General features: G+C 33.6%; 1 protein-coding gene across 1 annotated transcript; it reads right to left on the reverse strand.

Annotated features, from left to right (window-relative positions):
• Positions 1 to 18,596: 18,596 nt before the first annotated feature.
• LOC149391621 (uncharacterized) lies at positions 18,597 to 23,047 on the reverse strand. Its single transcript, XM_089621255.1, has 9 exons — positions 22,773 to 23,047; positions 22,466 to 22,647; positions 21,513 to 21,697; positions 21,131 to 21,415; positions 20,975 to 21,033; positions 20,849 to 20,885; positions 20,667 to 20,738; positions 20,264 to 20,588; positions 18,597 to 19,030 (listed from the first exon to the last, which is right to left on the reverse strand). The coding sequence occupies exons 1-9, from the start codon at positions 22,936 to 22,938 to the stop codon at positions 18,689 to 18,691; spliced, it is 1,653 nt and encodes a 550-aa protein (XP_089477381.1). The 5' UTR covers positions 22,939 to 23,047; the 3' UTR covers positions 18,597 to 18,688.
• Positions 23,048 to 27,354: the final 4,307 nt, after the last annotated feature.

Genomic DNA, 27,354 nt, shown 5'->3' on the forward strand with positions numbered 1-27,354 from the left:
TTCATCATTAAGCTTCTTGTCTCCGTGTAAGAACCGTGTTTGTTAAAAAAATGTAGAACCGTGTTTGAAAAATATATAATAATAAAACATACTTGAAAGGGTCAAGCGGCTATATAGCCAAATAGAACTTATGCTTTTACAAAATAGTCATAGTTTGAAACTAGCCAAAATAAGATTAATTTAGACTGGATTGAATTTAATCCCAACGAATTATAAAGACAGAATATAAGCATTTATGAAGGCTGGATTAAAATTAATCGAGGCAGGATTAAAAGTCATAGTACTCTCCATTGGCTATTTTGTTATACCTAATGAAACTATGACTATTTTGCAAAAGTCATAGATTGAATTGGCTATTTCATACCATTTTTCCTACTGTAAAACTATACAATTACTCGAATTTATTTTGTTATTTTGGGGTTTAATGCATTTAATATTATATTACCATTGTACTACTTTATGTTAATTTTAATATTAATAGCATGTGCTATGATTTTATTTATTCATCCACTAGAAAAAAAAAATCAAATTATTAAATTAAAAAGACTAAATTATAATATATTTATCATAACGTACCAAAAAGTAAAATATTTTATCAAAATTTTGAAAAATGAGGTAATTTTTAGTAACTTATATAAAGTATAAGACTAATAAATAATTTAACCATGATTTTTTAGGATCCAAAAAGTGCACCCTCAAATATGAGGGTGCACTATTGAAACCTCTATGATGAGAGTTTAGAGTTCCCTTTTGGAAGTAAAAAAACTCTCAAAATGAGGGTTTATCTTAATATATGTCTCGTGTCTAAGATGTTATTCGCTAGTATCAATATGTGTTTGTATACCTTATTATTACATAACGTCTCGTTCAATAGTAAAAAAAAAAAACACTAAATAATATGACTACAAATAAAAAAAAATATTGGAGAAGATAATTTGATTGTAGTCTTTAAAAAATCTAGTGATAAGTTATAAAGTTTTTCTGTATTTATTAGAAAATAATGTACCGAGTTAATACAATCTGAGTTACATATTTAATATTAAAAAAGTATATTGATATGAAGTGAATTTTGACAAAACGCATATTATTTTCCTAGTTTATATCTCATGCATTAAAAAAGTAATAATTTAGTATAGACATTTAGTTGTACACTTTTGTATACTATAAAGTATAAACATTTAGTTGTACATTTAGTATAAACATCTAATTGTACATTTTAGTTATCCTAAATCATGTAATATTGATTAATAATGTCACCTGCACTTCACTGCTAATATATATGTAATTTTAGTGCTATTAAAAATAAAAATAAAAACCCTATTTTTCTCTCTCTAGCAGAGAACAAAAAAGTCTCAGTACGCCCTAGAGTTCTTACCGCCGCCGCACCTCCAGGGCCTGGACGCCGCCGCTGTGGTGAGCTCAGACCTGGAGGGAGCCTTTTAGTTTCTCTAACTTTTTCTCTTTTATTTAGTTTTGCTTCTCTTTGATTTTGCATCCACAATTTTCCAGATCTTGACGTTTCTCTTTACTCCGACCGTGGTTGGGTCGTCACCTCGCGGCTTCGCATCCCTTTTCCCCTGCTCTTCTCTGGTTGCTGTCGTGATTGAACGACCGTTCTTCTCGACGTAGGTCGGCTCGGCTTCGTGACGAAGACGGCGCTCGGTTGTAGTTTGGCGCATGCGTGATGGTCCGGTTAGCTGCAGGGATCCTTGGTGGGTTTTCGGTCTCGCTGGGGCTTTCGGACCGGAAGATGAGCAAAGGAAGGTGTTTGTGTGTGTTTGTGTCATTCCCATGAATAATCAAATGTCAAGACTTTCTTTGGGTTTTTGTTGTTAATAACGGTTCTCATATGTGCAAACTTTTTAATTTGTTGTTGCATTGTCGTTTTCATTGGGGACAAATTAGTTGTCGCCAACCATCTCGATTTGGGATCTCTGTTAAATTTTGTCTGTACAGATTGAAGATTTATCTTCTTAAAGGTCGTCGGATCTCGATTGAGTGAATCTTTCCACCAACCATTAAGGGTATTTTGAAAGAGCTTAATGAGTGTGTGCCATTAGTTCTTCTCCTCGACGGAAGCACGCACAAGATGAGCGATTATCTGTACTTAGTGTCAGATTCTATTCGACTTAGGTTTGTTGTGTATCTTATATTAAGATATTTCTCTTCTGTATCTATGGGTATTTTAACCGATTTTTAATGAAAGCTTCTTGCTATTTTCAAAATATATATATATATATTTAATTTTAGTCAATAATATCATTTTTATTTAATTATACAGTTTATTTGATGGGCTATATACCAAACTCTCTCTAGTTAATTTTGGCAAATCATATATATTGACAACTTGTATACATATTATATATACATATATCATATGGGCTATATAATATTGACAACATATTATATATACATATATCATATTAACATGAGTAAATGAAACAAAATTAACGAGAAAGATAGATTAATAGACAATCTTGATAGAAACGTATACTAAACTTGAAAAAATAACTGTGATAAGCATTTTTTTTAAATAAACTATACAAAAATATGTTTATTTATTATATGTACAGATGTTCGGTTAAAATAGGCCATCACGCCCCAAAAAAAAAAAAAAAATTACAACGATTAACTAGTTGCCACATATTATTCTCTTGTATCACACACTTTATGGTAGCGACAAACTTGGCAGATAATAAATCATTTTATCACTAAACAGAATACAAATTTTGCTCAGTTGTTACCTTTCTATCCCGCTAATCTTAAGGCGTATTATTTAATTTGAATAGAAAATTGATATAAATGTTTCAATAACGTGGCAGACTTTTATAGACTCGTCGAATTTATTAGCATTTGCAATTACGAAAAATTGACTATCTAGATCAAAGATTAAGAACGAAGTTATCGAATATTAGTATACTTTACAAACCACTCTCGGAGAATATTTCTATATTATAAATGTGTATATTAATATATTCTTAATGCAGTATAAAGTTATAAATCACCGTACACCATGTCAAATAAAAGTACGCCATCCTACAGCCTAAATATTGCCACGAGTTCTTTACGTTTTAACTTTTCAACGCTACTTCAAAACTGGCATAAAATAAACACTATTCATACTCTCAAATACTATTAAACTTTAATAAAGCAAGAGTTATAAAAATAGAAAAAAATTAAAACAAGGGATTCAATTTAAGGAAGGCTGATGGATCATTGGCTCTTTGACAGATAAAGAACATTCAAACAAAATAATAATTTATGTAACATGCTACCGGGTAAATTCTATCATTGTGAAATATTCTTGAACTCAAGTTAAAAATTAAAACGACGTTAACAAAACAGTAATCCCATAATTACACATCATAGCGTGCTCTGAAGCGCAAATTTGCCTTGTGTAATAAAATTCATTGAAAATGGACTAAAATCGCTAATAATATTTTGTAAGAAACGCCAAGACGTGGAGTCTGAGTTTCGTATATGTGTGACAAGTATTAAAATATTAAAGTGCAGTACTATAAGAGACTAATTCAATGTTTACTAAAATAATGCGTTGCAAGTTTTGGACCAAGAGAAGAGAGGCAATGAAGGAAAGAGAGTTTAAGTTGACTATTTGTCTTGTTCTAAAATGTTCCACCACGTTTGAGTTGGTCAAATAATCAAACTTAATTAAACCCCTAGTAGCCAGGAAAGTTCGGGTCTTCGACTTGACTTGGTTTTTTTTTCCCTTCTAGAAAATCTAGAATACAGAAGTTTCCTAAGGCAATAACATGGTGGCTCTTGTGTGTCCCAATTTTATTTTATTTTATATTTTTTTAACGGAAAATCTCGTTAACAATCAGAATTAGCTACATCCATACAATAATCAAGGATAGAAATCGGACCCTCAAACAATAAAAACTGTCCTAAGTTGAAAAAGAGAAGCAAAACACGGACAAAGCAAACAAAAGGGGTAAAGATCTATTCTGAACGAAATAACAATCTCGACTACGAACTCCTTCAATCTCTTTCAACAGAGATCTTCTGCAATTCTATGAGCGAGCAATAACACTGCCTCCAAACAGTCAAGCGCTAAAAATCATTGTCAACCTCAAACTCTCGAAGCACTACGAACGTGACAAGAGTCTAGACAGAACCAAACCCCAAATTTTTTTCTTCTAAAAATATAACACCATTCTGTCTATCTAACTCTAACTTCACATCCAACTAAAACTAGCATATAGTATACTTAAACTAAACACTAAGCCTTAAGAAGCCAGACTTAACTACGCACTAGAAACTAAGCAAAATAAAATCCAAACAAACAACCATATAATAAAACAAAGAAAAGCGCGATACCACACCCAGCCACCCAAGCTATCTTCAGCCACGTTCCTCCCAATCAATCACCACTCGGACTTCGCCTCAACCTAATCTGCATCACACCATTCAAAGGAAAATATAGAGCACACCTAAAACACTGTTGGAGACAGTGTCCACTCAAAGCCGGCTCAGACTATTGAAGCCCATTTGAAGCAGAGAGAAGACGTTAAAAACCAGAGACCAAACCCAAATCCAAACACCGAATAACACCAATCCGGTCTCCGATCTCATATTTGATCCGGATCCCCGACCACCCCCCCTCCCCCGAAAAGACAGCGATTTAGAATTGTGACTTGACCGGACTCCAAGAGAGAGCCGGTTGTCGTGTCGGGGCCGAGACGAAATGAGGATCACTCATCTAGCAACCGCGTAAACTTCAAGTGAGGAAGGTCGCCGAAAAGGAAACTCTCATCATGAGTGAAAGCAAAGTAAACGCCCGCCCTCGAGTCGGAGTCGCGTGAGCGACTCCCCATGCCCCGATGACGCAACGACGGCGGCAAAGCTAGAGAAATCCACCAAGAGAGAAAGTGTGTTTTTCTTGTGTTCCCTAGTGTACTCACACTAAAGAGTAACCACACAAAATCAGTCCAACTATAATTTTTTTTTTTTTACCGATTAGTATATTTAACACTAAAGAGGAAACATGCAAAATGGGTCAATGTCCGACCAAATATTTTTCAATCAAAATTAGATAGCTAATTACCGATGTTAATTTTAGCCGAATGGTTTTATTAAAATAACTTATTCGTTACATAAAATCCAATTAAACAATACTTTATTTTTGTAAATAATATCTCTTTTAGAACTATAAAAGCCCTTACGCGATTTGGATGTTGTACAATTTTGATTAAAATTTGGATGTTTTACAATTTTGATTAACGATTTTATTTTCATGATTCCTAACACTTTTTGCCTACTTCGTGACCTCGTCGATAATGAGCGGAGGTTTGAGTCATCACAACACCCGGAGCTGCACAACCTTACTCCTCCTTCTCTGGATGCAAAATGGATCCTAAATTATGTTAAAATATAACAATGTAGATGGATTAGAATGGAGGTGAAATGATCGAGAATAATCAAAATCAATATAATATATATATATATATATATATATATATACATATTATATATTATATTTCTTCTTAATCAAACTAATAAGATAATATATATTTCTATTATGCTCTTTTTTTTGGTAGGTTTGCAAACAAAAGTTAATAAAAACTTTGTTGACAAATTAATATATTTTTATAACTATAATGATGTAATGGTAACAAAAAAAACAACTACGATGATGTGCACTATTTTTATGTCCGATGCAAAAAGTAGACCAAAATATTAATTAAGGGATACATTTGTAAAATTATCAAAATATAAGGACTTATGTTAACAATGAACAAATATGATTGCTATTGATAGAGATATGACCTGACCACAGCCCAAGTCGTTGAATGCAAGCCCAAGCCCAATATCGATAGAGTAGCTGAGTCAGAAGAGTCAACAAAATTTGTTGTAAGTTGACTCTGTCTATTAATCTAGGCGGTTACGACAAATTCGAGAATGAATATTGTATATAATGTAATTGAAGATCAATGTGCAAACACAATTAAGCAATGAAGTTTTCTCTTGCCAAACAGATTTTATCTTACAGTACTTGATACTTAGTTTATATCATGGTATCAAAGCAAGCACAAATGGCGTTTGACGAAATGTCCTCATCGTCATCAGAGATCTTCAGGCATACCTCAAGCTCTCACTTCACTCATACTCTCAATTTCGCCATATTTGTCAAGATTGACAAGGATAACTACTCTGTTTGGGGAAGACAAGTCCTAATGTTGTGATAGGCCACACAATATCGACGGCTTTTTCTTTGGAAAGAAAGCTTGTCCCAAAGAAGTCCTTGCATCCTAGACGATCAAGGAAAGATCGTCAAAACGCAAAATCTAGAGTTCTTCCAATGGATGCATGACGATCAATTGCTCTTGAGCTGGATTCTCTCCTCGTTATCCACCACCATCCTCAGATTTGTGACGAAGATCCGCACCTTTCATGGAACCTAGACTGCGTTTGAACAACTATTTGCTGTTCAACTTCAATCCACAAAGAAAGACAATCTTCCGATCGTTGACTACTTCGCCAAGATGTAGTTAATCGCAGATACCATTTTTCTCGCCGGAAGCGATGTCAACGATAATGAACTAATTCTTACAATTCTTATACGACTGCCTTCATAATGTGATGTCATCATCGCAGTGGTGAACAACAAATCCAACACATCGGTGGTCAAATCTCAGATGTGACAATTTAGGTTCTTGCAATGGTGCACTCACCAAAGTCTCAAATCAAGCAACTCAACGCTCACACCATGGTCGAAGTCCAAGCTGCATCTGCGAACTACCCCGGAGCCATGGCGCACTACTCCGACACTCAAGGAAGTGGAAGATCTCGAGGCAGAGGAGGACGAGGCCGCTCCTCCGGAGGTCGTGGCTCCAACTCAAGGCCTACATGCCAAATTTACGGGAAGCAAGGTCATGTCGCTATGGCTTGCTAGAGAAAACTCGATGAGCTATTCCAAGGCTCAACTCTAATGGCATTGCATAACAACAAGTCCTTCAACAACAACAAGGTTGCGTTCTTTGTCGAGCCTGAGACTGTATCTGATCCTTCCTGGTACGCCGACTTTGGAGCAACCAATCATGTCACATCAGAGCTTGAAAACCTGCAGACGAACTCGGAGTACACATGCTATGAGAAGCTCACGGTTGAGAACAGTAAATTCCTTGATATCACTCATATTGGATCTACAAATTTGCAATCAAATTATGTGAGAAAATTGAAGCTAAACAATGTTCTACGAGTGCCACAAGTATAGAAAAATCTTATTAGCATATCAAGATTAACACATGAGAATGATGTATTTGTTGAGTTTCACTCTGATTCGTGTATCATAAAGGACAAACAGACAAGTGTGTGCTGCTTCAAGGAGCACTTGAGAACGCACTCTACTCATTATCAAGAGGAATTATCAAGAGGAAGATGATGTGACTACAAAGTTATTTTCACCACAATCAATACTCTACCACAATCTAAGAGTAATTTATATCTCAGATAATTGTTGTAATTCTATATGTTTGTCAGTCTCAAAAGCCAACCAATGGCATATATGGCAATGAGGTTTTTGTTATGCTCGTAATAAGGTTGTAAAATTAGTATTGAACTTGAATATGCAAGTTATACATAAAATGTACCTACTAATCGCCCTTAATAATAGTCCATGGAACCTTCTTTAACGTTACTGCATAATTAACCCTTTGGTTAATTCAATTTATTGCAGGCTGGAAGGCTATTTTTTAATAAAATGAAAGTTGTGCTACTTTTTAAGATAAAAATATGTTATCGAACTACTAACCTAATTGCCTCTTGAATTATTTGAATTGAGAAAAAAATCATAGTTTGGTGATGTAACTAATTTAGTTATACAACTTGTATGATAGGGATATCGTTATAAATATTTTTAGAAGTATGCAGTAGAAGTTCTTCATTTATCATTTATCTGAATTGCAAATTTGTGTAAACAAATTTATGAAATTACAACTTTAAAGTACAAAGCATAAAAATTCGATCACAATAGGATAGAATACACAAAATATATACCATAATACATAGAATCTGATTATCAAACACAATAAAAAAAATTCCATCAATGGAGACCAAGAGGAGTTCTTTCTTTCTGTTGCCAAAAATCTGTCGAAAACATTAGTAGAATTTTTGCTCTATACACCAATTAAATGGTGAATTTGGAGTAATTTTGGTTTAGCATCAATCAAAGTTTTTTCGTTAATAGTTAATCAAAGTTGATCAATTCTAATTAATTTATTATTTTTATTAATTTTCTTAACAATATCACGGCTGGTTTGACCTATTAGTCAATTTTAAATTAATTATACAAAAACCACAACTTCGCACTAATTTGATTGGCTTCAACCAAACAAAGATTTCAGAAAAAGTCCGGTACCTCATACACATTATATAAGACTTGAAATGCAAAATAGAAAAAAGAAGACTGACAAAGGAAAACAAAAGAGGCAATGGTCTAATCCGCCAAGCATGTCAATACTTGTCACAAACTCCCATTAACTCCTTCAACATAAATCTTTTGCAAATTTCCTAAACTGAGCAACGTACTACCATGAAAAAATCATGAGCTCGGTTCCTAAAACAACCTTGATCTCACGAGGACTCCAAACCTGGCTAGAGACTTTTTCCCTTTTTTCTCTACTAGGAAAATCCTACAAAGATGTCTAACACATCATGTACTAAAAAAAATCCCACATCGTACGTGGCATGAAACCTGAAAATAAACAAAACATAGCACACCCAACTACCGGGAACTAACCACTAAACACCTAGAATAGATAAAAGAAACTAAGCTACTAGAAACACACACAAATTAATGAAAATGAAACAACCTTCCTTCCGACATGATTGACCCCATCGACCTAATACCCTCTCGTCCACTTTTTGGGCCTCACCACGACTGCTTCGAACACTACCCGATCGGAGAAGAAAGCAGGGCCGAAAACCCCGATCTCTATCTGAGCTAAGAACCACACCTCAACCGAAGTGCAGAGCTCCTGAGAGCGAGGAACAGAACAATTGAGCCGCGAAGGAATCGAGTGTCGTTGCCTGGTCGAGCACAGAGATGACAACACCAGATCTGGAAATACACGTCATCCAAAACAGACAACAAGGAGATATAACTTAGATCCGAGTCTTCCAAGCTTAGCTCCGTCTTAGATCTACGCCCGACGGAGCTCTAGAGAAAAACACCAGTCTTTGCGAATTGTGATGAGGCAGAAAGTCAAGGTAGAAAAGGAGAGCCTCGCACGCTATCTAGGAGAAGAGGTCATTGGAGAGAACCTTCACTCGTGCCAAAACCGTGACTAGTGCCTTCCCCCCGGGTCGGAGTCATGGATCCTCCGGGTCTCAAAGGGGGCGGCGGCGAACTTTTCACTAGAGTTTTTAGGGAACTTGTGTAGAGAGAGAATACTTGGTCAATGTACGGGATTGTTCTTAACCTGTTTGTAAGCTAGTTTGGTTCAATATATATCCACACATCTTTCCACTAGTTGATTGCTTCTCGTCTTGAAATGCGCCAATGCTCCAAGTTCCAATAGACGACCATAAATTGATGACCATTCTCCATCGTATCACCCTCTTCCATCGTATCGATAAATAGCACTTAAAGATCCTCAATAATCCAATATAATTTCTCCTAAGAAACAAAAATCCAATAAAATTAATACTTTAATAAATTATGAAAGTTGGCTGGCTTGTATACTATGATTGATAATATCTTATAGAATGTGCATCGAATCTGGCTAATGATTAGTTTATAACATAGGTTAGTTTCAATCCAAAGCAAGTATTTAACCATATCGGTATTCCGTTGGCCTAATCTAAGGAAATTAGACTTTCTACACTCATAAAAAAAAATTGGACAGAATCAAAAGATTCTGGTAGTGAATGTGAAATGACAAAGTAAAGAATAATAATAGTATATTTAAAACTCACTATTACATATTTTTTAATTAAACCCTCAACTTTGTGCATATCATTTTCCCTGCTTTTAGTCATCGCCCATCATTAACGGGGAATATTTAAAAGCATGGTGAGATCTTTCAAGCGCCTAATTAAAGAAGAGGAAACTGCCATTACAAGAGACTCATGATGACTCATGATTTAATTCTTTATTTATTTATTTAAGTAAGGTGACTAGGAATGATATCTTGTGACAGCTGTGTGACATGTAATTGAGCGTGACAGAACGCAAAACCATTTAATAAGATATGATCGGCTTCATTTATTTATTATTTCTTGGTCATTCGTACAGAAAGAGATGATATTTGAATCTGAGAGAAATATTTTTTACGCCTTAAAAAAACATTATTGACGCCATTGGCTAGTTTTGGATGTGATTATCTACATTAATAAAATAATTAAAGTTTACGCTTGTAGTAAATCTATTCGATCCACCACTACAACAGTATGTTCCGCAAAATAAAGTAATATGTTGATTTCTTATCCTCCATATATAAATTATATAATATACCATAAAGAAAAATGTAATGAGTGTGTGGCATAACATAACCCATCCTAGGGTGAGCCAAATTATAAATTTCTTAATAATAATAATAATAAAAAAGTCCCACTTATAAATATACAACATGATATAAAAAAAAAAATTAATGCAATTTTTCAACGAGGAGAGTGATATAAAAGTGAAAGACCTTTTATTTCTCATGAACAAGTACGACATTTTCGGAATTTAATTATTTTGCATTGAAATATATGGTTTTGGATGTGAGACTTCAGTTACTTGACGTATTTTAGAACATAAGAAACAGAAATTGGCGGTTGATGTCAATGACATCAAATTGATAGAGTCCAATTTTGACACAGCGTGAATTAAAAAATCATGTCCTTTGGATAGCTCTAAGGTCGGATTTGTACGTTATTTATTTGATTTTAGGGCCAAAGAAAGAATGTAGGTTTTTATGACTTCAATGCTTTAATTCTTATTCGTTGCAAATAACTTGCTTGTTTATTACAATTTCCGAATTCAGTCTTCTTCTTTTTCTTCCTTTTTATTTCTTTTTCTTTTGCAGTATGTCGATTACTATAGTTAGCTGATTAAGAACATAAGAACATCTCCGACCCAAAACTTTATAATTAGTTGACAATTTTTAAAATTTAGAGGTGATATTTGCCTCCACCCCCTTATCCATTGAAATACAATATCTCTAAACCTATAAAAAGCTCTAATCCTTATGTCTATATAATTTTTTTTTAATAATTCTAGAAACTTTGGGAAATGAGTTCTAAGTTCTAAGCTACTAATACTTATGACGTGTATAAATTACATAGGATGATTAAATTAGTTCTATCTGATATGTTAACATTTTATTAAATTATAACTATTTTAGTAATTTTAGATAAATCTGAATTAATATACCATTCTAAGTCTAATATTTGTTTTAGTTATAGAGAGAAAAAAAAATTATATAAAATAGTTAATTATTAGAGAAAATAACTACGTAGCATATGTCTTATCTTAATTTAAATAATTTTTTAATTATTAAATATTTAAACTAACCAAAATTTTAACATCGAAAGTCTTAAAGTGGTTATATGTCCAAATTTCGAAGAAAAAAAATAGTAGTGGTGAAGAAATTTTGACTTCCAGACATTCGGCGCTTGAGAAAATGGTGAACAATCTCCCATCGGCCAACAAAAAAAATACTTCCATAGCATTCCACCAAAAGCATAAAAATGAAAAATAGTATAAGGTGTTTATCAGTCAAGTTGCAAAATATCTTCGAAAATAATTCAAAAATATCTTAGTTTTTTTTTTCTTTTTTTTTTTCTAATATGTCTCTTTCTTTATACTAAATAGTAAACCATAGAGATATTTAGATATGGATGGATAGGCACACAGCTTTAATCGGTGACATATCAAAGTCACAATTGTTTTCCAATATGTTTCTGAAAACTACAATCTGGAAAAGGAAACGTAACTAGCTAGCTGTGTGTGGTGGTTTGATGAGATGCTTATTTGAGTGTGTATGGTTGTATTAATCTCGTACTGTTCTTTTCACTTGGTTCGATATTAAATTTAATATCATCAAATTAGAAGACATAACAAATTATTAAGCTCAATAAAAAGAGACAAAAATTCTATGTATCGATGACTCGTGAGCACGTATATTTCCGCGGCACTGTTTGCAGTTTGAGCGACAGAAATACATAATGAGCACAACGAGCACGCTTACCTTCATTTAAAATTTAAATTGATAATAAGTCTTTTGTATTTTACGAAGCTCATCTATCTTTAATTAACTTTTTTTTTATTAATATTAAAAAAAGCCAACTTGTGAGGAACGGTCAGTAAACTCCCTATATGATGGAGGGAATATCCCATTCGAATTTTTGGATATTGAGAAGTAAGACGATCAATTAATAAATTTATGTTGTTGCTTAAAGTTTCTTATTTGTAATTTGTGTTCGAAATATTTTGTGTTTATTACAAAATATAATAAAAAAAAACTTATTTAAATTTTCAAGTCATACTATTTAACATAGAAGAAGGTCAACTATAATTAAGAGTAGTCGAGAAAAATCATATGATGCTATTAGTACTCTTAAAAAAAAACGAGGACTAAAATGTCCGGACAAGGAGGAAGAATAAAAAAATAAGACACCCATACAATTTTTGCGAGAATTAGAGAAGCGTCTAAGGGTAAAACACGGTAATCATATAACTGTACATTTTTGAGCAATTACTCGAGAATAATTATTCAAGATTAGTATAAATAGACACTTTCATAGTTTGTTACAATTGATGTTGGAGATTGACAACTAAGTTAGTTTATGAGGGTTATCCTCATAGCTTTCTGCAGCCTTTCAATTGTTCGTTTTCTTCTTCGAAATCATAACTATATTTTATTTTATTGCTTTGGATTTGAAAATTGATTTTATTTTGTCTTTTTTCATTGTCAGGATGGAATAACCACGCTACATATTGCATTCGTTGAGTTTCTATAATACATGTAGGTTCATAGATTTTTTTTTATCTCCTCTTAGATGGCTCTTGCTCTTCGTTGATTGGATATTCTCGTCGTCTATAAACGTATTTTTTGCTCACATAATTGAAGATGTGTACATTCATTTGTATGCATATTATTGACGTACCATTGTGCTGCGAATTTTCCGTATGCAAGCGCATCTAGTCGCAAAAGTAGTATAATCGTAAGAACGAGTCGATCCCACGATGACTAAGCTTAATCGATAATTGAAATTAACTAGTGACGAACTGAACCCAAGAGAATAATGATGATGATTACAAATAAGATGAACGAATAAAATAAACAAAGCAAGTAAATGCGGATTTTGCGGTAATGAGAAGGCGAGGGAAATGGTTTCACAAGTCTATCCTATGGTCGGGATTCACATAAATAACGCTCGATTCAAACACTTCTACTTTGCTAATCATGCTCTTGTTAATCGTATCGCTAAATCTCTCTCGAGCATCTAACAACCAGAATATTATCTCTTGATCTCAACACCTAAAAACACGACTAGCATTAATATTAAGAATGCCCACACGACCATGTAACAGCCTAGCTATCTCTAGTCATTAGGAATGTATTTCGGTTGTTACTGAAAATTGTCAGAAGGAACCATTGCCAGAAGGAACCATGTATTCCGGTAGTCAGAAGGAACCAGGTAACAGTTTCTGAAAATTTCATTATGCTGGTTCACCGAACTCGAAATTTCAATACTTTATAGTACTATTCATCCATTTTTTTATAATATGATATATTTTAGGTTTAAATTTTTCTTAATTATTTTTTAATTCCGTGAAGTACCGAAAATCATCGGAAGGAATCTTCCACTTCCACTAAGCCAAAATTTCGGTCCTTAATGATCGAAAGCCTTCCTATTGTTAAAGAGCAGAATTTTCGGTCATTGGAAGTAGAACTTAGTTTAAGAACCGGTGCATAAGATGACTTTTGAAATCAGCATGATTGATTGTAGACCCTCAGAATAATAGAATTATTTACTATTTATAAAATTAAAATATCTAGTGACCCTTAACCAATACAGATTGTTTATATACTAATATTCATTATTTACTAAAATAACCACCATAAAATCTTAATTAAAACGTAAAATTTGGGCTACAAAATTTCACTATTTTTTAAAATGGCGGACTTAGTATTTAGCCAAATAACACACATTTTTTTTAAAAAAAAAATTGTATTTTAACTATTAACACGATTAGGAAAATCTAAATTATTAAAATAATATTTTAATATTTCAATAATACCCCAAACAACAAAATTAATATAAATGACTGTAATGCTCATTGTAAACAATATTTATGATAATGGTTAACAATTTTTTTTTATAATACCTCAATTTCAAGTTCTTGTCCAATTAATTAAATGGGTAATTACATTAACATTAACGGTTGATGATATTAGCTGTCAAATTAAATATTATTTAGAGTCATAGTTAATAATTTTCAGAATTGCCCACAAATTTTTCAGGATTGGTAACTACCGGACCTCCATCGTTGACGACAACGTCGCCTCGAATCGGCATAACCAATGGAGGTGGAGGAAACCGCCTCTTCAAATGCACATGAGGTTGGTTTCTATTTAAAAATTTAGAAAATGGCAATATTATTTATTGACTATTTTCTTAATATAATGATAATTTGACCAAATACTTAATTTTCCCCCTATAAATGGGCTAGTAAGTTACAATCTCTTTTTTTAATACTTTTTTTAATACGAGAGAGAGAAAGAGAGAGAGAGAGAGAGAGAGAGAGAGAGAGAGAGAGAGAGAGAGAGAGAGAGAGAGAGAGAGAGTCATTGCTAAAAATGTGAGATATGGGGCGTGTTTGGCACAGCTTTTTTAAGCCTGTTTTTGCTGTTAGCAAAAACTAAACTGCAATCTTACTGTTTGGTAAAACAGTTTTTAGAAAAAATTTCAAAAACGATTTAAAAAATTGTACATGAGTCACAAAAGCTACGAATCTTAGCTTTTAGAAAAAGCGTTTTTGTATTTGATATAAAATTACTTTAATATCCTCACGTGATTATCCATAGCACTGTTAAATATTTATTTTATGTCTATTTTAGTCTTTTTACTATAATATATTTATTTTACCAAACGCAAAATCAGTTTTTGTTACCAGCAACAACTGTTTTATAAACAGCTTACCAAACACATGTCAGTTTAAAAAAAAAAAAAAAAAACGTTTTTTTTAAAACAAAGCTATGACAAACGATGCCATGATGGATTAGTATATTTTTTACTTTTGTTTATCAATGTCAAATGTATATGGTTGTGTATTTATATATTTTAAGTTAGAGTTGCACTTAAGATGATCATAACCATCAATTGTGCATAAAAAGATAAGGACGTAGCTGTTTTTTTTTCAAGAAAAAAAGAAAAAGAAAATAGAAGATTAACTTCAGTTAGCTAGTCTGAACAAAAAAAACAAATTAATTGAAATAAATTCACTGAAAATTTTTGTTAGGAGTTTAGCTGAGTAGTCACGTAACATAACCCTTTATATTCGCATATCTTGAAGAGTTGAAGGTATAGATATTTGCAACTACTTTTGGTGGTGGTTTTTGTTTTAATTTGTTTTGTCGTGCTGATAAAAAATAAATTAGCGGTTAGTTCAATAAAAAAAAAATTGGCTCACGGAGTTGAAAATGATAAAATAAAATTAATTTTGTGTTTTTGTTTTAAGCGAAGAAGACGTGGTTTTAAGATTCGCATGTTAATTGTATATGCATATACAACATGTTTAGACTTTAGAGTAAGATCAAATATTATAGATCGCATACTGGCTTTTGTAATAAAAGTTAGAAACGAAGGGCTTTTCAAAGTGCCATTTTTTAAACTCTTCACGCATGGTCCTTCTTTCACACGCGTAAGAATAAGAAGCACCTCAATAAATCAATAAATAGAAAATTCTCATTCACCATAACGTTACTGCTCCAAACGGATAATGTTGAAAAAACTGATGGGGGTACAAAAACGTAATTTTGAGAAGAAAACAAAAATAGTACTTACAACTGAGCATAAAATAACATAGAAAAGAATAATTTAGCGGGAAAAAAAAATGTAAGAATAGTTAATTTAAATAAAAATAACGTTTTCAAAGTGGGCCATTTATCACATGGCATGGTTGTCGTTAGGGTGACCATTTATTGCCAGCTATCTATGTATTTCTATATAAATGAATGAGTTCTAACATATCATGTTTAATGTTTAGGTTTAGGGAAGCACTAAATCGCAATTTTAGTCATTTAAGTTACTTCCACCATAACTACTTCCTAATACTCAACTAATATCCGCCACATTCATTGAATATAAAATCCAGTTTTACTGTGTTGTCCATTGTTTGGATGAACTTATCAGTATTTTATTAATTTAATATAAATATTGTTGGGATCAGTCTGGTTGGGATTGTTAGTTGTATTTAGGTGCAACAACAGTTCAACTTACGACTAACGCCTCTTTCTCGTTCTGAAATTTAATTTCCAGCTCTACCAATTGTGAATTTGTGATGATACGATACAATCATGAATCATGGAAATGTAATATTTAATCCAACTCATCGAATTTTAATTATTACTATCACAGATGACAAGTAAGCTCGTTTTAACCCAAAAAAAAAAAATATTAATAATCTTTATTTTCGCAAACTGATCTTTTATATAATAATTAGGGTCCAGCGGCTATCTAGTCATATGAAACGTTAGAAATTTTCAAATAAACAACGTTTCGTTTATTTTTTATAAATAGCCACGTAAATCTATTTACGCTATCGAAATGATAAAAAACGCAGAGTAAATTTCTAATAAACATGTGTAAATAACGTTGGTTACGTCATATTTTATGCTATTTACGAAATATTTTGACTATTTACGAAAAATTTACAAAACGTTGGCTAAAACGCAAACGCTTATGTTATGTGGCTTATATCGCTAAATAATTGTAATAATTAATACAATCAAATTGATGATGTGTTGGTTATTTAAGCTACATCCGATCAATTTTTTTTAGAGAAATATAAACAATTAAGCCACTTCAAACATACCAATTTTATTTTAACCAACGTTTCAATTTTTTTTAACAAATAGCCTTTTGGCTGACGTGGCAAGTGAGATAATATATTTTGTACCTAATATATCATTTGAGTAATCTGATTTAATTTCAAATTTAAAACAAAAACTCAATTAATTTTCTATATCTTAAGATCTCCCTAACTGATTTAAAAAATCAATCGCTTTATTTTCTCTTCTCTCTCTCTCTCTCTCTCTCTCTCTCTCTCTCTCTCTCTCTCTCTCTCTCTCTCTCTCTCTCAAAGCCTGACACAAATCTCTTCTCCATACGTTTCAGTGAAATACAACGTCACCGAGGTCCAAATTGGCGGCCACCGTTCATGGCCGAATGTTCCGTCAGAGGATATGACCTCCACCGTCACAAAGTTCCACGGCGTTCAGCAGTGGCCATGGGGGCGGTGGGCGGCAGAGATCTGAGACCCAACCCAGCGAATGAGGGTATGGCTTAGTATGTACGACACGGCCGAAGAGGCGGCGATTCGGCTTAAAGGACCCGGAGCCATGACCAATTCCAAGTCTGGTTGTTGCAAGATCTGAGCCTAGTTTGAATGTAATCTATTCGTTTTTCATTTTTTTGTTTATTTTTTCGCTAGTCCAGATTCGTTAATTAACATTAATTAACTTATATGTAATTGTATGATTTTCAAGTTAATTTTATGTTATTCTATTCTTTTAAAATCATTCTCCACTCAATCGATCAACAAATTATAAAATGGTTTAATGGGACTGGTATCTACACCATTACATTAAGGATAAATTACATAAATGCCCCCTGAACTTTTGACCATTTAACAACGTGGTCCCTAGTTTTATTTTTCTTACAGCGTCGCTCTTGAACTTTGACAATCTTACAAACTTAGTCCTTCCGTCAAATTTTGGGAGTATATTCCGTCTATTTTAACTTGTGTAATAACTTGAATATTTAAAATTACCTATATATCCTTTATTTAATTATTTTATATTTAAAAATAAAAAATTTCATTTTTCATTTTGTTTGTTGTCTTTTTTAATACTTTTTTTTATACATTTCCATTATACTTTTTTTTCTTCACGATAATAGAAAATTAATAATAAATAATAATTCATTTTTATAATTCATTTTTATTAAAAATTGATATTTTACATAATTATTTTATTTTTATTTATTTTTTTATATAATAAATAATAATTTTTAATAATATTAAATCATTATAAAATCAATATTTTTTGTTATTTTACAATTTTGTCCCTGTTTAAATAGTCACACGCCAATCACATGGAAAAAAAATGGATGGATTGTTGAGAAAAATAGACGGAAGGACTAAGTTTGTAAGATTGCCAAAGTTCAAGGACGACGCTGTAAGAAAAATAAAAGTAGGGACCACGTTGTTAAATGGTCAAAAGTTCAGGGAACATTTATGTAATTTATCCATACATTAAAAACTAGAAAAAAAAAAAAAAAAAAAAAAAAAAAAAAAAGAAAAGATCATTGATTCTTCTGATGAGACAAAGCAAACCAAGGAAATGCTCTCATCTCAAATCCTTATATATATATATAAGCATACCCAAAAAAAACAAAAAACCCTGTGTCCCAAACAAAAAAATAATACGGACACCATCACCGAAAAGAGCAGAAATCAGTGATCCTTGGGGTGGCGATCGATGCGGCGGCGTCTTTCTGTGGCGTAGACGACCCACAAGAGGAGGGAGATTGTGAGGGCGGCGGAGGCGATGGCGAGGCCGGCGCAGACGAGGGCGGTGTAGCGCCTCAGGGCGGGGCAGTGGCGAGTGTATATCTGAGCCATGGTCTCCCTCGCAAAACTGCAATCTTGCAGGTCCACCAAAAAAGACGTGTGGTCCGCCAGAGCGATCCCGATCCCCACTCCGCTGCTCATCTCGCTGTAGAACGTCGGCGTCAGCCGCCCTGTCGTTGAGCAGAACCCCGTGCCCGACACCTGGCACACGTAGCTCGCCCACACCTATACACACGCGCACGCGCATATCATAAAATTAACAATTAATTGAGTAACTAAACCACTAAAATTTTAAGATTCGCTAAATAGCCAATTTTTTTTTGTAAATTTCAAGTAAATAACTACTACGGTGATGTGATATTGTTTGAACGTTTTTAACATGTCATTTATGCCTTTGGAGTCTGATGGTTATTTACAATTATGAATGACTTTTTGGCTTTGTTAATAAAATCTCGTTGCTATTTACTTAAAGTTGCTACGTGGCAAAACTTGAATTTTCATACAACTATATGTAGAGAGTCCATAGAAAAACTTCAGCGTACTGAACCAGGACAGAGCTAGACTAGACTATCCATTCCTGGCCCTTGTTAGGTTCTCCGTTAGTCTTGGTAAAGTGTGTCAAAAGCTCCACACCGAAAAAAGAGATTAAAAGACATAACCAAATGTATGAGGTTACGTACTACTCGTCTCATGAGTCTTTTGAGATAGAAGAAATTAGCTCATGGAAGCTAAGCAAGTATATTATATATGAAGTACAAATCAAGTGAAAAGCTATTAGTATATTATATGACTTGATTGAATACTACGTCCTTTTGTATTGGTATTTTGAAAACCACGGAGTGTTCTTATTATAATCCATGTTCATTATCTGTACGGTATCATATTAGAGCCTACAAAACTAAACGAGCAAGGGGCTAAAAATATAGGCATCTGGTCCAAGATGAATTAGTCCCCAAAAGAGGCCTCCATTTCAAGTAGGAGAGTGTAACAGATATTCATATCAGAAACACAAAAAGGACCATGAGTGAGTGATAGAATTAAAACCTACCACATATGACCAAATTTAACCTTCATTAATTGGTAAAAAAAAAAAAAACTAAAGTACACGAGACCCTAACATAATCGACCGAGAGACTACCCCAGTGGCCCCAATTGTTGTCTCCGGGGGAAATCGAACTGGCAAGAATCGCCCTTAACACTAGATCAAGAATTACCTCTGTTTAAACAAATAGTTAGCAAACTAGCCATATTCACACTTTTAAATTGCTATTTAGCCAGCTTTTGGTAAATATCGAACCTTTACTACGCTTACAACTATTTACAACTGATTAGACAAAGGTTGGCTATTTCCCAAATATTTACCAAAGGTTGGCTAAATAGCAAACCATAGAGGTCATATGACGATATATCTATCGGACCCGTGTTTGAATTCGCAAACATATGAATGTGATTGGTTACCTGAGTGGCGTTGTACAAGTCAACCTCGCCGTGGGAGCAGGGTCGGTAGTTGAGGTCGTGGAAGAAAGGGTTGCAGAGGAGGGGGAGGAGGGGCCCGGACTGGTTGAAGTAGAGAGGCACGAAGTTGGGGGCGAAGTTGATGTTGGACACGTTGGTGATGACCTCGTTGATCACGTCCACCATCTCCGACGTCACTTCTTTGCTCCTCGTCACCGTCTCCATCGCCGCCGCCTTGTCTATGCACGGCATTATCTCCTCCATCGCCGTCTGCCCCGTCGGATTCAGCACCCACTCGTTCATCGCCGCGCACGTGTCCCCAGCCACGCTGATCAAACACACACCACCCATCATCATTTTCAATGTTTGTTTATCATCGCGTTTTCAAACATAATACAAGACTTACTTGTGAAGAAGAAGGAATGCGCCACAGAGAATGAATGTCCCGGTAACAAGCAACCATCCACAGACCACCAAGCTGGAGAAGAGTTCAACAAACAAAAAAATTAACCATCAAAACCTATTGATTTATGAGAATCGATGAAACAAAATGAGGTTTCATCGGCCTGAAGATTGAAATTCACTCACATGTATACGAGAATCTGCATCCCGAAGATTGAAAACACTGCAGGCAAGAAAGTCGAGAGAATTCAATTCACTAATGAGAAAAGCCAATAATGTAATTTTTTTTTTTCAAATACCAAGTATGCTTACAGAGTCCCAGAAAAATCAAGATGAGCATGATCGTAGCGAGTATGATGAGTGCTAATCTCCTGCAATACATAACATAATAACAAGCAAGCCAATTCAAGACAAGTTAATTTGGATAATCGAGTAATCTATATTCTCAGAGTAACTGAAAATCTTTACATTGAATCCAAGAGGTCCTTAATATCGTCCGAACTATCCTTGGTCGCGTGAGCGAGTTCGCTCGCCGAAGCGTTGATCTTCGCCCCAATCTGATCGATATCGGTCTGAACATTCGCCGGAAGAAACACGCTGTCGACGCCGAGCTGCTTCGCTTCGGCCAGGTAATCGGAAACATTCTTCAATCTTCCGACGGTGAAATCGGCCTGGTCCGCCACGTAGTCCAGCGCCACCGTCGTTCTCCGGTGGAGCTTCTCTTGTCCGGTGTACAACACCACGCATCCGATACTAGAAAAAAAAAATAAGACGAAGAAGAAGAAGAAAATTGAGACGAGGAAAAGCTAGGGTTTCAGAGCGGAATTGATTTTTTTTTTTTTTTGGTTACATTGCTGCGACGGTGAAAATGACGAGGAAGAGGAGGGAGAGAGTGTAGACTGTGTTGGAGTGGGCGTATGGGCGGGTATTTTTGCAGCAGAAGCGGCAGAGGAGGACGACGGAGAGGAAGACGCCGAAGCCGACGAACCATACGGCGGCGACGGCGAATAACGGCACCGCCGTGTAACCGACCGACTTGCCGTGGAAACAAACGAAGAAAACATGAAGTTTAGTTAAATTATTTTATTTTTGTAATGTATGGTCATTGTTTACCAGGAAAATGACAAAATTACTGGTGCCAAATAGCTAAGGGGGATAATTTTTTATTTTCAAAACTAATCAAAGTACTTGATTTTTTCGACCTAAAAATTATTGAATAATATGACTGAACTCTAGAACAATTTCTTTGCAACCAACAAATCCAAGAACGATGAAGTAAAAATAAACAATATAACCACATTCTTACTGAAATTAAGTTGGTTAAGACATTGTTCATGATATTAAAGTAAACAAAAAAAAAAAAAAAATCTTTGATTTTATGCTGAGGCATTTAAATAAGTACCTGCATTTAAAGAAAATCGAATGCTTCAATAATTTTTAGGTTGGAAAAACACGTAAATTAATTAATTTTGAAATTTAAAAAATTAACTCTGATATATTTTATTGTGAGTAATGTATACACAAAATTAACAAACATAAGTACTTACTTTAAATTCACTCTAAATTCGTAATTAATGAATATTTTACCCTAATTTAAATATAAAACTCCATGCAATTTAAAAATTAAAAAATATATATATAAAAAAAAAACTCCAAACTACGAATACTCTTCAATTCCAAGCTGTAACCCGCAAAAAAATGGCAAATGGTAATCAAAATGGGTCTCCTATTAAAATGACGAATGTTGAAGTCACGTTGTTATTATCTGAAACAGTGATTGAAGAGTAGTTAGTGAGTACTTACAGACCAGTAATGGCGTTCAGTTAAATTCCATCCACCACTGTACTTCTTGAAGCCTTTCAAAGGGTCTTTCCTATGAGTCCTCTGAGCAGCCAAAGCAAAGGAAGAAGAAGGAGGAGAATAGTCATCGTCTACTTGACCCGTTGGTCCCTCCAAATTATTTAATGACATTTTGGTCCCCCACCCTAATAAAAAAAAATTAAAAGATAAATATAACACAAAATAATTACATGTGAAGAAGGAAAAAAAAAAAAGGAGATTTTGTGTGATCATATGGAGTTTCCAAAGAAAGCAGGAAAAGTGAAGAGACCTGAAAAGGGATTCTTGGGTGAGGCTCGAGGAGAGTTGAAGAAGTCTCCATTAGAGAGGGCTGAGGAAGTGGGAAATGAAAGTGAGAGAATGGTTGTGACCGAAAGCAATTTGAAGAGGAAAAAGAAGAAGAAGAAAAAGAGAGGTGATTTTTGGGGCAATAACATAGTTGTAAATTGCTCAAAAGAAAGAGAGTGAGAGTGAGAGTGAGGACTGTAACGGTTGGGAAAGAGAGGAACATCAAAGGGAGGGAAAGAGAAGATTGTTGAAGAGGAGTGTTTTTATTTTCTATTTTTTCATTCCAAAATACCCCAAAAGTCTTCTTTTTTCTTTAAAATAATATGCTTTTTAGCATTGCTCGTAGTCCTTTTTTTTTTTTTTTGAAGAACATTGCTCGTAGGTCCTATGTACAAATCTTTTTCAACCAACATACCCTCCCTGACAGTTATATGATGGTGTGAAAATTGAATATATTGCACGGTGATGGAAATTGAATTATTGCGCATAAGTGATGTAATTTTCAACTAAAAAAATTGGGATTTTATTAAAACTTTTGTAAGCCATTTTTTCGTGGTAGTTGACATCTCTGTAAAATTGAATATTGAATTCTATCAACAAAAAAAAAAAAAAAATTGAATATTGAATGATTGAATATTGATCTCGATTTGCCGATCAAATTAAAAGAATAGCTCCAAGTTTGAATTAATTAAAAAAATGACAGTGTAGCAAAATAACCAAAATAAAATTATGAAATTTGTTTTTAGTCTACGTTTCACAACTTTTAGTAAAATGACCAATAGATTTATGTGACAATAATTAAGGTCTGATTTGCCCTTATTTATTAACAAATTCGTCATTTTATCTCTCCTATTTTTTTCATACATTTTTTTTACATAAAAACTTCAAAAACAATATATATCTCATATGAACTCGAAATTGAATGATTCCAAATCATACGGATTCGTGACGCCGAGAACTTCAAAAATAGATCCATTGTGTTTGATGAAAAATCATATTTAATACCATAGAAGTAGAAAAATCACGTTACTACCTTAAATATGGAAATAACTGAAAATTTTGAAATTATCAAAACAAATAAATGGAAACGTAAATATGATGCATTAAACATAATTTTTCATCAAACACAGTGGGTCTATTTCTGAAGATCTCGACGCCATGAATTTACAGTATCTAAAATCACTCAATTTCGAGTTCGTATGAGAAAGATACGAGTTTTTTAAGTTTTGATGCAAAAAAAATGAAAAAAATATGAGAGAGAAAGTGACGAATTTGTTAATAAATTATGGCAAATCTGACTTTAATTATTGCCACATAAACCATTTGGCTATATCCCTAAAAATTGCCAAACGTAGGTTAGATCCAAAATCACATGTTTAAAGTGGCTTAGTTAGTTACAAATCTCTTAAAAAATTAGCTCGAGTGATATTTCAGTTCCAAAATTACCCTCACCCAAAACTCAATCTCATTTCCACAGCCTCATGCCTCGATTCCCTCTCCCACCGGAAACCTCTCCGATCTCCGTCGCCGACTTCATCTTCTCTAGCACGCCGCTAATCCTCCGTCGCCCTCGACCGCCGCGCTCGTCGATGCCCAAATCAATCGCCAAGTCCCCTTCCCGGAGAGTCTTCTTCTTCCTCGCCTAAGCAATGGTGGTCGAACAAGACGACGATCCTTTTCTGAGATTCGTCGACCACGCGAGGTCCACGATATCTCCGGTATTCGAAGACGGAGATTCTGATCCAAGATCTCTGAGCTGGAACTAGATCGCCTCTCGCGTCCTCAAAACTTGCGCCGCCTATTCCAGCGGCGTCACTGCCGCGATTCTTCTCTCCGAACTCTCTCTGGTTCGCTCTCTATCTCTCTCTCTCTCTCTCTCTCTCTCTCTCTCTCTCTCTAATTCGCGAATCAGTTAATTAATTAACTGATTAAATTATGTTAGGTAAGTTAATTGTCTGACTGGTTGAATTAAGAATTAGCTTAGGTTCTGATTTGTTTGTGAGTAAAGTTAATTTACTAACTGACTGAATTATGAATTAGGTTAATTAATTGAATGCTTTGAATATGAATTAACTTAAATCATGATTTTTGTGAATTTCGAATCCAAACATTCAGTTAATTAATTAATCTAACTCAATTCAGTTTGTTAATTAATTAAATGATTCGCGAAGTGTATAATTGTCTGCTAAGAAAAAATGGGCTATTTCCTTAATTAAATGAAACTTGAGTTATTTCCCTAATAAGAAGTGTAAGATGAGCTAGTTACAACAAATTTCACTTGAATTATTGTGCATAAGTGATGTAATTTTCAATTCAAAAAATTAGGATTTTATTAAAACTTTCGTAGGCCTAAATTTGTAAGCCATTTTTCGTGGTAGTTGATATCTCTGTAATTGAATATTGAATTTTATCAACAAAAAAAAAATGAATATTGAATATTGAATGATTGAATATTCGTCTCGATTTTTTCGTTTTTTTTTATAAGCTTTTGCTAGAAAACTTATACTTGTGCTACATTCTTATATGTCAATTAATATATATGTGGACTGCTTTTGTGGTTTTTGGTCTAACGTTTGAATTTCCTCTGATTTACATGAGCATTGTTTTTGGGTTTTTTTCACTCTCGATTGCGTTACGACTTCAAAATTGCATGCGGTTACTTCTCATTATAACGAGATACATCCCCTTAGTGTAGTGTTATTTTTCTTAGAAGTGGTATTATTGATCAAGATTACATGATATATTAACAGTGCAAAACGCATATAGTATTATTGATCAAGATTACATAATTTAGAATAAATCTTAAGGGGACATAACATTTTCTGAGTGTAATGTTATTGGATTCAAATAAACTTGTATTTCAATGCATTCTTGCGGTTACTTATTTTTTCATTAAAATGTATACTTCTTCATTTCTACACAAATCGGACTTATAATGGAAAGACTTCAAGTTTTTAAGAGACTTTTACGACTTACGATTAAACCAATACTCTTACAAACAGGGACGAAGCCAGGAATATAAATTAGGGGGGGCTAATTTGCAACAAAAAGTTCAGGGGGATTTGATTTGTAAATTTTGAAGGTAAAAAATGTAAAAATAAATTAAAAATTGGGTAAAAAGTGCAAAAAAAAATTTTGAGGGGGGACTATAGCCCCCCCTGGCCACCACTTGGCTTCGTGCCTGCTTACAAAGATAGATGTGTAATATACACTAAAATATTTAAACAAATAATGATAAATTGCTTCATATATTAATAATATAAACTGCTCTGTTAATTTATTATTATAAATTGCATGTAGCATATACATTTGGACACGTATGTCATGAACAGCATGATGTGTCGAGTTTATACTTGCATGTAGCATATTATAAATCAATGTATGTTTTGTTTCCTTGGCAAGTTCATGTAAAAATTATTAGATTAGTCGTATGTTTAATAGCGCTTTGATAGTCCAATTCGTAATCGTGTCTCAGTAGTGTGTGTGAACTTGAGAAAAGTCTTCAGACTCAAACTCCCTCGAGTCTCTAGTGAGAAAAGAGAAATAAACATCAGTAGTGATTCAATTCAATACCCGCCGAAAGGTACTTTTTTTTTTTTTTTGTCATGAAGGGTGGAAGGAAGGGAAAATTGTCTCCACAGCTAATAATATTACTAATAATTGAGAAAGAAAGAAAAAAAAAATATAAATAATAGAAAAGGCAAAGCTCAGCAAAAAAAGTGGTATGGGTCCCAAAAAACGTGTCGACTTTTAGCGGCTCAATGTTCAATAAACTTGACAAATGCTGTGTTACTGTTACCAACTTTGACTTCCTCGATCTCTTCTTCCCTGTACCGTAACTTGTTTTTAAACATTTTTTTTTTAAATCAGATGTTTTTATTTATTTTACTATCTGCAACAAGTACTATATTTGTATGATTTTTTTGGGAACGGATAAATATGCGGGACTTTAAATTCTCACCAGAGATCTGGTATTGTGTCTATTTCAGGCAGGCCTAATTGGTTAATGGTTTCAGGAGCATCTAATCCATCTCTATTGCACACGTCAACGTGAATGTGACATTTGAAATATAAATATATATCTCGTGTAAATATTTATAACCTATATAACGGGAATATGATTTTCTGATATTTCAAGTTTACTTTCCTTCAAGTCTATGATAGATATACAATTTGACATATTTGTCTGTCTATCCATCATAGATATAAGAATACAATTTGACATATTTTTCATTTTGCTGAAAATTTAGAGAAAAATCTCGCAGGATCACATCGTTATAAACGAAATTTGCAATCTAACTAACGTTTCAAGTATGCTTAGAATTTAGTCACATTTATTGACGTGATCTTATTAATCATATAGCATTTTTCATGATTGTCCTTAATATTTTTATACAGTTAATTTTGATTAATTTTGATAAATGGTTAATTTACAAAAATAAACGAAACGTTGATTAATTGTTCAAAATAAATTTGAAATTTGCTAAATAGTTACGGCTCCCAAATTTAAAAATTGAAAGCTAATGTGACATAAATGATTTGATTTTGTTTTAGTTGCTAGTCAA

This window comes from Urtica dioica, chromosome 7, assembly GCF_054948205.1.
Source record: "Urtica dioica subsp. dioica isolate 48M chromosome 7, U.dioica_male_clone48M_v1_H2, whole genome shotgun sequence".
Taxonomy (NCBI): Eukaryota; Viridiplantae; Streptophyta; class Magnoliopsida; order Rosales; family Urticaceae; genus Urtica; species Urtica dioica.

Coding starts and splice junctions, on each gene's coding strand:
- LOC149391621 (XM_089621255.1), bottom strand. CDS start 22,938: ATGTTATTGCCCCAAAAATCACCTCTCTTTTTCTTCTTCTTCTTTTTC. Junction 22,648..22,772: donor ACCCAAGAATCCCTTTTCAG/GTCTCTTCACTT, acceptor TTTTTTTATTAG/GGTGGGGGACCAAAATGTCA. Junction 19,031..20,263: donor ACTTGTACAACGCCACTCAG/GTAACCAATCAC, acceptor GCGTGTGTATAG/GTGTGGGCGAGCTACGTGTG.